The sequence below is a fragment of the Lissotriton helveticus genome, chromosome 12, assembly GCF_964261635.1.
Source record: "Lissotriton helveticus chromosome 12, aLisHel1.1, whole genome shotgun sequence".
In the NCBI taxonomy this organism is placed as follows: Eukaryota; Metazoa; Chordata; class Amphibia; order Caudata; family Salamandridae; genus Lissotriton; species Lissotriton helveticus.
The window spans coordinates 110,451,211-110,463,927 of NC_136073.1; the positions used below are offsets into that span (position 1 = coordinate 110,451,211).

General features: G+C 44.6%; 1 protein-coding gene across 2 annotated transcripts in view; it reads right to left on the reverse strand.

Moving 5' to 3' along the window:
* The window catches only part of TAF6 (TATA-box binding protein associated factor 6), a 102,471-nt gene that overhangs the window by 68,718 nt on the left and 21,036 nt on the right, over nucleotides 1-12,717 (reverse strand). For both annotated transcript variants that reach the window (XM_078671638.1, XM_078671639.1), the window contains exons 2-3: nucleotides 7,478-7,700; nucleotides 6,827-6,913 (exon numbers count right to left, since the gene is read on the reverse strand). In XM_078671638.1, the coding sequence (XP_078527764.1) occupies nucleotides 6,827-6,913; nucleotides 7,478-7,639 (249 nt within the window). In that variant the 5' untranslated portion in view covers nucleotides 7,640-7,700. The remainder of the gene's footprint in view (nucleotides 1-6,826; nucleotides 6,914-7,477; nucleotides 7,701-12,717) is intronic.

Genomic DNA, 12,717 nt, shown 5'->3' on the forward strand with positions numbered 1-12,717 from the left:
GTCTGCGTGTCGGAGTTGTGCTGCCAGCAGCCTGCTACGGTTGCTACCACTAACAGGCCACCGCCGCACTGCAGTCTCTAGTGCGCCACCACTGCACCGGCAGTGACCACCAGACACCCACAGCCAGGACAGCCCAGGCTGCTCTCGTCGTCGTTGTTGGTAGCGTCCGGCCGGGGCGTCAGTCACCGGGCTAACTTAATGTGCACAGCACTGCAGTGGATGGATGACTCGTGGCATGGGCCGTCTGTCCGTGACGTGGGAAGCTGCCGGCGGTTTGCCGAATGTAACTGCCAGTGCGCAGTTTATGCTGGGGCGTGGCACCTGGTGCCTGCCTGTCTGAGCCAAAGTGAAAAAAAATCTGCGCGCTACCTCGCGCACAGCCTGGCTGGGCCCTGCCTACCCCCGGCCGGGCCCCATCAGAACCTCCAGCCCGCCCAAATACATTTGTGCACGTTCGAAAGTTCCGCGCCCGCCCACCCACTGGCAAACTGAACTCAAACAGAAACTGTCAATAGGTCCCCATGATGAAACGAAACTTGCTGCACATATTTTATATGTCACCTAACTGAATAATAAATACTACTATTATTCGACTCTCTTAGTCTGGGCAGCAGGGAGGGGCCAGTTATATTAGTACTACCACCGGCACCACCTGCCTCACGGCTCACGTGCAGAAGAAATGTGAGTTTGGGGGGTGGGGGGGGCACTCACTCGACTCGCAAAACCGAAAGTAATAAACACCGTGAGAGAGTGACGTGACGCCGGTGATGACAGACTCACACACACACACTGCTATGATGACCTGAAAAAACACGCTGCGGCCGCAGGCACGCCTGGGGCTGCAGATAGTAAAGTACAAGAGAATAAAAAGGTTAATACCGATAACATATTTATTTTCACAAAACTTTCTTCTATGTGGGTGTGCCCGCAGTAGACCCGGCCCTGACATTTAAGTGCCGGTGCTAAGCACCGGCACAAATTAAGCACTGCCAGTGATGCAAGAAAGTGTGTATGAGAGTGGCATGATTTTTTTTTTTAAAGAACACAACGAAATAAAGCGAACGGTAAAAAGATGAAATGAAGAGGTACTGAACCTGTGGATTGGGGGAAGAATAACAAAAGAGGCGAATAAAGCGAGGAGGGACAAAGAGGAAGGGTGGGAGTGGGAGTGGAGACAGCAAGAAAGTAACAAGTCAGGTCCCGGGCCGCGCTGTGATTGGCTGACGTCACGGGGGTGTCCCGGGCCGGCAGCCAATCACAGCGCGGCCCGGGAATGACGTCACGGGGGTGTCCCGGGCCGGCAGCCAATCGCAGCGCGGCCCGGGACAAAGGGGCGGGGCTTAAAAAAAGCACCAGAAACGCCCCCGAATCGCGTTTGAGAGAAAGCGCGATTGACAGCCTCTGCCTCCCAATGGCTAGCCTCCATTTATGGAGCTAGCCAATTGGAAACAGAGGCTGTCCTAACCTCACTATTAGAAACAACAGATTTCGATCTGGGAGTGGCTTCGCCCCTCGCCAGGTTACGAAACCTAAAAAAAAGCCCATTACAGTTGCATAAGTACATCTGCTTCTGACATTGCAGTAATAAGCTTTTGTCCACTGGGCTATGTGTGCTACGCTTGAGATTGGAAGCGGTTTGTTTGTTTGTTTTTCTTTGTTTATGTGGGATTTTTAAATCCGGTTTATGACCTGCAGCACAGTATGAAAATTGCAAACTGATATGCCTCGGTACTCTTACAGGTAATACCTTCGGCATTTGTGAGCATGGGGCATAGGATGGTGTCTCTCCTATATATGCACAGCTCATTGTGAACTTGAAACGTGACGCATTGCGTAGTGCATTCGGTTGTGCATTTGTTAGTGTGGAATACGGCGTGGGTGTGGGACAACTGTGTTTATTCTTTAGTAAATGAGCACAATGCGACGTGAAACAGTATAAAACAAGTTGTAGAACCCAGCCTGGTTGGGATGTGCGTGCCTCAATCAGCGAGAGGTCTGTATGTCCGAAGAAGGACCAAAGGGCTTTCCGGGTTAATTCAGCTTTTCTTTTGAATGCATGATGGTATTTCAAAACTGTGTACAGTGGAAATACAAATACTCCAAATACAAGTACTGGAAATTGAAGAAAAAAAATCACCGCCGCAGCCCTGCTCCGTGAAAACCGGAAGTCAGGCACTTTTGGCTGAGACGGGGGCGGGGCCTGCAATCCGGCAGGAAGTCCCGCCCGCCGCCGCCGCCGAGGAAGAAGTGAAGCCGGCCGACTGATGGCCTCTCCGCAGCCCGAGTGTTGCAGGGCTCCCAGGTGCTGGAGGGAGCCCCGGAAGTGAAGTCCTGCCCCCTGGTGCCGCGACGAGACGAGACTGCCGCAGAGAGGAGCCCGATCCCCAGCAACAGCCCAGTGAGTGCCCGACCAGCGCTGCAGAGGAGACACGGAACACGCCGAAAGAGTCCGGTAAGTGGGGGGGGTGTAGGCACGTGTGTCTGTGTGTGTTCGAATGTGTCTGTGCGTGTGTCTGTGTGTGCGCGCGTGGGGCTGCGTGTGTGTATGCAGTGTGTGTGTGTATGTGCGCATGCGTGAGTGTGGAGTGTGTTTGCGCATGGGAATGAGGCACGAGAGGGGCACGGCGCCGTGCGCGCTCACAAGATCAAATCTGAGCAAATCTGCGCTCGTGCACCCTCTCGTGTCCACATTCCCAAATACGGGTAACATTAGTTGTCTTGCTGACCGCATTCAATGCTTTCGCATTGAATGCTAGGTCAGCTTGACCTAAAAAAAGGCTATATATGGTCAAATATTCCGAAAGGAAAATTGTACTGGAGAGAACAGCCAGGTTTTTACAGCTTTTCTGAATCACCAGCCAAATTTTGGTAGAAGGAGTTCCACTTCAAAGCTACAAAAGCCATCATGTTCTTCCAACGACTGGCTTGGATTTGATCTTAGGAATTCTTAACAATAGTTTGTCTGCAGACCTTGTAGCACGAGAGGAAGCATACCGATGATAATACCCAGAAAGGGCGGTTCTCTGCTCACAAAGTGCTTTGTGTACCAGGATTAATGACTTAAAAATCAGTTCATTCTTTGACAATAACCAGTGTTAGTTAGTAAAGCTGGAGTAATATGATCGTTCTTTACAGGGCCAGGAATCATCATAGCTGCTGAGTTCTGTATCAGTTGTATTTTTTGTATTGCAACCTTAGGCAGGTCGAAACACAGAGCAGTACAATAATCGATGCAAGCAGAGAGCAAAGCATTTATAACCAGGACTGCTGAATATGCTTCAAAGTAAACACAGTTGGTAGAAGCATGAAATAACAACAATGTTAATTTGACTAGTCAAAGTCAGTTGGGAATCAAATTGCACAGCCGTTTTTTTTAACCTAGGGAACAGGTGTCTGCTTGCCACCTAGAATTGGAGGACAAATAGGAAGTTCCAAAAAAAAAAAAATGTCAACAAGGCCGATCAGATAGGCAACATGATTTCTTCCTTGTCTCGGTTTCGCTTTAGTTGCTTGTGGCACATCCAGTTTTCTACCAAAGTGAAACTGTCGCATAAGCTTCACGGCACTCAAAACTATACTTCCTACAATTTAAAAAATAAACAAGCCCCATGTGTATGTCATCTGGATAGATGTTAGAGGAAAGCCAAAATAATGTATAAGATGAGCCATGGTAATCATAAACATATCAAACAATAATGGCGAAAGAATAGTGCCCAGAGAAGCCTCAAGGCTCTATGTTGTATATTGTTTATATTTTTGTCACTTATCTTTCACTGTACGTTGCACTCGGCACCCCACCACATTCTCGTTTATGCATACATCAATATCTGAAAATAAATGCCTGCTGGAATTATTCGTCTCAACCTACTATCCAATCCGTTATTTATTCGCTTTTGTCTATATTGACAAATGATTAACACTGGATGCTGTAACTTGATTTAGGTACCTTGGACCAGGTTACCAGATATCCACACACGTCCGATATATTTGCACTCTAATGAATCCTAGGGAAACATGGTTTCTATTTTTCCATATTCGGTTTGGTAAAAAGGTTCAGGATTTTGGATCTTTCGTCCACCTATGTGAATCAAGACATTCACCCTCAACAATCACCCCTTCTGGAGCGCAGACATTTCAGAGGATGCCTTCCACCCTAGCACTGAAGTAAAAGACGTTTAAAAATACAAGCAGTTAATTTGAGGAGTAGGAGGTAACATTCTTCCAAGATGGCACTCTGATCTATGGTGGAATAGAGGAAGAACGCAATGGTAAGCTGTGAGGAATGTTGAGATTTTGAGTGATGTTAAGATAAGAAAAGGAAGAGACTCAAATTTAGATACGGGGTGAGGCACTCAAGGCATGACCTCTTGAGATATATTTTAATCAAAGAATTGTATGGTAGGAAACTTGCTGAGGTATGCTACATCTACTATGGATGAATTATGTTTATTATGGGGTTCAGAGCATTACCCCAAATTCCTAGCAAGTTGTCAAACAAAAATAATTTTAGTACAGCTGCTCGAAAAGGGACCAGAAATAATTTAATGAATTGAAGACAAAGAGAAAAGCCTCAGGTTACGTAGTGTTCATGTGAGTGCTAATATAGTGTTTACAATAATAGTCAGTAACAAAAACTTTGTGGCAAATACAATATCCTCATTCCTGTAGCCACTCATATAGATTTTGAACCGAAGTAATTGTTTCCAGATTTGTACTTGAAGTTAGTTGTGTTTCTAAGTGTTCCAAATTGAGTTTGTTCCATGGCAGATAGGTGGATGGGTGTAAGCTAGTTTTAGGTGAGTCCCTTAGTGTTGTTTTATGTTGGAAAGCAAGCAAGTGGTGTTCTGACTATGTGACTGGAGTTATAGTTTGAAAGGTAACTAGTTCAATATTAGTAAAAATGACATCTAAGATATGTCCAGCAATGTGTGTGGGTTTGTGGACAATCTGATGCAGGTTCAGTGCCTCTATGCCAGTGATTATTGTTTTTGGATGGGTCATATTGGGTTTGTCAAACCAAATGTTGCGGTCACCCAGAACGCATAAGTTGGAGCGTATTGTTATCAGGTTTGAAACTGTGTCTAGAAGTGTGTCTGGGAATGTCGCCTTGCTAGATTGAGGTCTGTAAAGGAGCAGGAAGTTACAGGATGAAGATGGTGTAGTATTGCAACTTGTTAGAAGAGCCTGACAGTTCTTTGTGGAGATGTCATCAACTTTAGTGATATGTAATGTTTGCATGAACAACAGCTAGACCACCTCCTTTTTTGCCTATACGATTTTGGGTGATCGTTTGATAGCCTAGAGGAATGGCTTCATGTATGATTGGATCCATATCATCTCCCAACCATGATTCAGTTATGAATAGTATGTCTGGTTTTGCATCTGAAAAAAGACTTGTATAAATACAATTGCACTATGATTCGAAATGAAAATATGAGATTTTGACAACTAACGTAACCAAGCTATCAGGATATTGAGAAATCAGTAAGACATGTTGTTAGGGATATGAGAAACGTTTTATGTATGTGAATGAGTGTATGGAAGAATGAATGTGTACGTGTTGTGTATATTTGAAGAGCAGATAACATGTCCAGTATTTGTAAAGTGCAAACAATTAATTACCCAAGTGCATCAAGGCGCTGGGGGCCCGTCGGGAAGATTAAGCAAGCTATTGCCCAGATTCACAATTGTGCTGGGCTGATCGGCTGCAGGTGCAGGGGATCGAACCGTAAGCCCCCGGGTTCAGGAGTCAGCCTCCCTGGCTGCTAGGCCACACATGCCGTTTTATATAAATTAAAATTTATGTTTTCTGTGAGATCCGTGTTTGAGACATTCAGGAAGGACTGCCCGATTACTATGTATCAATGTTCTGTATAAGAAAAGAGGTTACAAATGAGAACTTATTTTTTGCAAAGAAATAGAGTATGAAATAAAATTAAACAAAATTTCTCTGAGCTGTACAAATACAAATATATATTTTCTGAGATGCATTAGCAGAATTTGAATCTAAATGTTGATCGGGTTTATTTCTATTGAGGGTTTTCCCTGCCTAGCAACCCTATTTAAGCAGGGGGGCCCTTGTTTCTGAAATGTATAGCTACTGTAAAACCATCATAGATACAGTCCCACACAACATGAACAGGCCAACTTCGTCTTGAATGTTTAACAGGATTCCTTCGGAAAGCACTTACGTAGGGTATCTTGCCTCCTATTTCCTAGTTCTATATGGGATGTTCAAGATGATGAAAACACACATGTTCACGTTATACTGACAACTTAGATATCCTGACCAACAAAGAATATACCCCCCATCTGATTACAGACATGGCTGCAACCACAAACGTTTTCAAATTAATGCTTAAGATTTGACACTGTCTGGCATGCAAAGCTCAGTTTGGTGAATAAGTAGCAAATGCAACAAACAACACAGATATATAGACCGAATTGGTCAGTTGTTTTGTTTTAAAGTTTACTCTGGTACCCTTTCCAGTCATATACTTGGTGCAAAATTAATGTCAAGACTGTCCTATGGTTTGTTTATGAATACAATACAAATACAGATTAAAAAGCACTATGCGTTTGAAACAAACCCAGAGCAGAGAAAACGTACCAAGTATCCAAAATCACCAGCTGCTAATGAGCTCTCTGAATACCACTGGCACCATATAAAATGGAAAAGCAGATTTGGAATAGAAGAAAAGGATGCAAAACTGGCAGCAGAACATATTATGGAATGAAAAATACAAGTGCATTGGTAACAGAAGAGATAGAATATGCAAAAGCCAACTGTAGTACTGAGAGAACACACTTCGAAGAGCCTTCTCACCTCTACATTTTTCAGTCTTAAGGCGGAGTCAACGTCGCTGGTGGTCAGTTTCTGCCTCTTTCCCACACTCATGAATTTCAGTGCATCCTAGAACCACAAGCAGACCCAGTAAACGGAGAAGAAAAGCCAGATGTTAAACACACACCATTTTTAGATCACTTGCTGAACAGTTCGTAATCATTTGGATATGAAGAAGTGTTTTCAAACATTTGTAACAAAATTCCACATCAACTTCTCAAAAAGAGCTTTCCTGGCTGTTTAATGTAATGGGCAGATGAAAAATGAACCAAGACCTTTTAACAGGACACATAATATTCTAAATAACGTTACTCTGCCGAGAGGCAAATTTACACATGAGCAGTCATGTTAAATTCATAACTAATTGTTATTTTTCCGCGTGATTTGTTCACTTCAATACACCAGTGGTGCAATAGGAGCCATCTTGATTAAAGCTCTAGGGTTTGTGTGCAGTGGTCAAATCTAGAATGGATGGGTACCTTGGGATCTCACCTGTAATTAGCTCCAAGCAAACAATTGCGACAACTTTTGGTATAATTGGCTAAGCATCCCAATATCCCACAATGCATCAAGCATAATTTTAAGATAAAATGCTTGCACGACTCGAGATGTTATCAGAAGTAGCTTGTGTACCTGGGTGATCTCCTTGATCCGGTAGCTGACCTCCTCAGTAAGCAGCTGGCAGGTCTCCTCAGGTACCTGCGAGATACCAATGGATTCAGCAATGACCTTCATTGACTCAGTGGGGAAGATGGTATTGCCCAATTTCTGCTTCTTCTCCTTCTCCTCGGCCATCGTTCCTTCTGGCTCCTGCCTGGCCTTGGAATTGAGGAAGGGCGGAGCCCATCAATGCTTTCTTGAGAGACAAGAGGGGACAAAAGTTACAAAAAATTGCAAAATGCCCACTAACCTTCACAAGGCAACAGTATCTCCCTCCCATCTAAAAGGGAATTAAGGATACAGGGACTCGACTTCAGAAATGGAGCACATTAACAAAAATTCTAAACAGATTAATCATCTAAACACTTTTCTTCAAGGTTGTCAATGATTGGAACAAAAAATAGTGCTCTATACAGGTCTATCTCATTTTTTATGGACGCTACCAAATTCCTCATCTTTAGTCTGAAATAAAAGTCTAGTTTTACATAAAAATACGAATAACAGTTTTAAATGGTGGACTACATTTAAACCATTTGCCACAAAGGTGGGGACAGTAAACAGTGGAGGAGTAGCGACTGATGTACCGAAACCTTTAATGGAGCTCTAGTTATATCCATCTATGGGTGCTCAGTTTTTTGTTTGTGGCAAGGGAGACGTGTTCTCAGGCCCCAGTATAGAGAAATGCGGCAGGTGCTTTTCTGTGACCTGTACACCTGCCCTGCTGTAATTCACAATGAGGATCAAAGAGGGGTATCCCTTCAGCTGTAGTAAGTGAGCTGGCCAAAGAAAGTAACCAATTACAACACACTAATACCACACTTTATTAGCTTATTCAGACTGTCGTATGTGCACTGCGCTATCCATAGGCTTCTTCAGAGATTAAAACAACTGGTCAAAAGGGGTAACAGTAGTAAAAATCACGACAGATCGGGTACAGTCACAGCTCCAACAGTTGCATTCTAGTTCTTGTTAATTAGGCTATGAGGCCGAAGTAGGGGAGTGCCTTTTTGGATAGTAGTCACGCTACTGGCTGCTGAAGGTGTTGGGGTTTAAACATTCCAAGGATCCATTGCTAACAATCTCATTCTTGTTTACCAGCACAAAAAGCTGATGGAAAAAGTTAATCTGTCTTCCCCTCATACATCTAGTAGTAGAAAGTTGCCCCTATAGTAGCTTCTGAAGAGTTTCCAAACATAAAGCATTTGTGTTCCATTAGTGCCTGATCAACCATCGCCATGCATCTGGTCATTGTGTCCCGAGTTGCCTCCATATACTATTTTTTATTGTACAGTCCAAGTGTAAAGGAGTTTTTTACCGCCATCGGGGCAAGAGTCAGTCTGTAGTGGCAGACTACTTTTTAAATGGTTTGGGGACCCCCCAGCACCTGAGCACACTATGGATAGCAAACTGAAGGTTTTACCCCCAGTGTAGATGGTGTGCCTTGGCTACCCCGGCCCAGCTCTAATATTGCTTTTCACTTTTGAACCAGGTGAAGTGGTGTTAAGTGTTCTTCAGGAAGTGGATCAGTATGCAGTGCACTACTGCAGCTGCACAGAAACAAGTCCCAGACAGGGTCCACGTTGTGGCCAAAGTTGACAATTAATGTGAGTTTTCTAATGTGGTTAAAAGGTCTTATCCACGTCCAGAGAATAAGTGTGTAGAGTTAAATGACCCTTCAGGTTTCTTAATGATTCTGGAATTATGGTCATTCACTATATGAATCATATGCATAAAAATTAAAAGCGTTCTGTATTTAAAAAAAACCAATAGAAACCACAGAAGACAGTTTATATAGCACACAGGGTTTTATTAAGGATTATTTTGAGTGTTTGACCATTTTTTATGTTTAACTCGTCCTCACTGAAAATTATGAATTGCGGATCACTGGGACCTGAAGTCCACCATAGCTGTGCAAGCCTCTCACTGCCAGCCAGGGTGAATCAGCCCTGCTCAGGGGAATGAAATGGGGTTCCAACTTCATGAACTATCAATTACTGGCTCTCCAAGGCCATTACTTCTCAGTGATTGCGATTACAGCGAGCTCTTATTACGGGAGGGGCAGGCCAAAAAAGAGGTTTGCACCACATGCAAAACAGAGGGCAAATCGGCAAGTTGGCTAAGACGAGCTTTAATAGGATTGAACAGGTGCCAGCCAATTCTATAGCAAAGAATGTCCCGAGGAGTATATTGAACAGGGCATCTTCTCTGGAGAGCTGGTCCTGTGGATTTACCGACTCTGAAGAGACTTCTTGTAGCTCCATACGTTATGAATCCATAAAAGCACAAAACCTGAAGAACTGGGTCTACAAAATGATGTGGCATCCAGGAACTGTGCACCTAAAAAAAACAGACATTGGGGGTCATGATGATCCTGTAGAAGGATTTCCTATGGAGATTTAAGTCATCACATGCTTCCATGGGGCCACTGCCACTCCTTCCCCTGGCCACTGCAAGGCTGTGGAGTCTCATGTGCTCCCCAGCAGAGGATTCTCAGCCTTTAGCCCACTTTTTACTCCATTCCTTCCACATGCAGTGAACACTACTTCTGTTTTCTGACCCGCGGATCTACAAGCAATCCACTAGCCGGTCAGGTTCCATCACAACATAGACACGTTCCCCCAGTTCACACAAATCAAGCTCAGTATCTGTTGTATGCCCTGTAGCGCCTGAAAGGTGGTCAAACAATGCCCACTCACATTACTCCTGGAACGGATTAAGAGGAGAACTTGTTCTAACAGTAGGATATGAACTCTAGGTTTCCACTTAATTTCAGGCAGGCGGAAGGAAGGAAGGAAGGAATGTAATAAAACCCAAGGGTTGAGAATGGATTTAATGTTACAGATAAAATCCCAACAAGGGGATAATACAAGTAGAGAAAATAATTTAGTCAGCCTTACAGACTGAAAGAGTTATTTTCCAAGGTAAATCATTTCGGGAAATGCTGTTCGCTACTGCATATGTGCCATGTTTTTTGCTAATACATTCTTTAAGTGATAAGTTATTTTTGCTTAATTTGTCATTTTGTTCTTCTGCCTTCTTTTATAAAAATATATGGGTTTGCATGGACACTTTTCTCAATGTATCACAATGGGAGCAGAAACAAAAGCATACTTAATTTAAATATAGTTCTTTGTGGATTTGAAGTGAAGACCCCCTTTTCCAAACAGAACGTAGACTTGAATATGACGAGGCTGATGGAAATATGCAGCAGCCAAGTATGCAGAACGGACTACAATTCCACAACAACTAAAAAGAAATAATTCTGCCCTCTGTGGCTGTATTATTTAACTCCTTCATTGTGTTAAATACCATTAACGATGTTTGGGATAATTTTAACTATTTTGTGCCAGTTCAATCCCAGAACAAAGATGTCAGCATTGAAATTGATCACATAAAGGTGACCTGCTGAACTCTACAGAGGGTTTGCACTTTGCAGTACAATTTTCAGTAACTTCGGATCAGTTTGAGTTAGAAACTTTGTTTTGTTTGAAATAGGCAAATTATGTGGCAGATGGTCGGCTATCTGGTACGTGCAGGAAAATCATAACTATGGAGTTTGTGGGATGGTGCAGTGATACCACCCACTGTTGCGGTTGTGTTGTTGTCTACCACACATGTGGTTGTGGGATGGTGCTGTAATACCACCCACTGTGGAGTTTCTGGGATGGTGCAGTAATACCACCCACTGTTGTGGTCGTGTTGTTGTCTACCACACATGTGCTGTGAGATGACTGCTCATAGTTTAAGTCACCCGTTCTTTGTAAAGGTGTTCGTTGTTGGGTAGACTGTGCGTAGTTTAGTCAGCCGGTTTGCTTTGTAATGTGCTGTGTGGGATGACTGCGCATTGTTTACGTTACCCATTTTGCCTGTTTATGATGTGGTCATTTCATTTGTCATTTTTTCATTTGATAACTTTATTTCGGTCAAAGACCATAAAAGTGCAATAAGATATATACAGGCACAACAATAAAACCATAAATACAGTCAAGTTAAAAAGTTATTAAACGTTTGTTAGACCTGTCTGGATTTTTTGCGCAGTCCCTCCTCATTATTATTTATTTTGTCCCCTTTTTGCCCCTCATACCCTTGATAATTTTTGTGTCTACTACTTTTTTAGGTGTTGGTCAAGGGGATAGGTGTTCTTTTTCCCCCCATAGTCTTTTACCTCAGGCCCAGAGGCCTGTTCTGACAGGAAAGTTGGCACCACCTAAAATGGTGGCCACCAACTGCCCCAACTGTCACACCTAGAACTTGGCCATAGCTGAACATAGGGCATTCCAGAACCTTCTGGTCCATGCTGGACCATTGAAGGGCAGCCTATAAAAGGCGGAATGCGGGGCAGCCATTTTGTCTACCTGTGGAAGTCAGCTGGAGGACAGGTGGTAGCTGAGGGTGGGAAGAGGTTAGACTCAGGGTTGACCTCCTGGACTGGGAAGCTGCCTTATTGGTCTAACCCACTACTCCCCTGTTGGTTACTTGTCTTGGCCCCGCTGTGGGAAGTTACTGGAGACCCTGGGCGCCTGGCTTGCCCCCTTTTCTAAATAATAGGGGAAGTCCATAGGAGAAGGAGACTGCAGCGCTGCGGAGCGCAGTCCTCTGCCCAGTTGAAGAGACTGGTAATTGTGCTAGACTGTCCCCTTTGTCCCTGATTCCCTGGAGCGTCCCCTCTCACCTGCTGTGGTGGAGCGCCACTGAGGAGAGCAGAGACCAGGAGAAACGGGCTGTTCCACCCTTCTTCAACCCCAAGCTGATACTGGGCGAGCGGCGCCGTTGTGGAGCCGAATTTGTGTGCCCTGTGGTGAGAAGTGGACTGAGGGAAGTCCTTGTTAATTGCCAAGTTGGAGAGAAGCGTCAGATCAACAGCGCGGCCCCAGGCGGTGAGACACTGCTCCCCCGCGCATGCCCGGTGGCGCTGTCAGGCTCCGTGAGGCGGAGCCGGATCTTTGAAGGCGGGAGCAAGGAGAGAGTCGCGCATGCCCCAGGGAACAGCGCGTCCCCTTCCAGAGTGAGGAGGAGCCCTCGCGCATGACCGGAGGATCAGCGCGACACCTGGTAGTGTGAGGAGAGGCGCCGGGAGTCCCTCGGCGGAAGCCAGGCAGAAGAGCTTCTCTCCCCCCTGCTCAAGCGCCCTCTGGTGAGGCGAGCGCGAGGGAGAGAGCCTAGAAGCCCAAGAGCGGCTGAAGTATTCTGAGGCCTTCTGCCTCTTTGAGTGT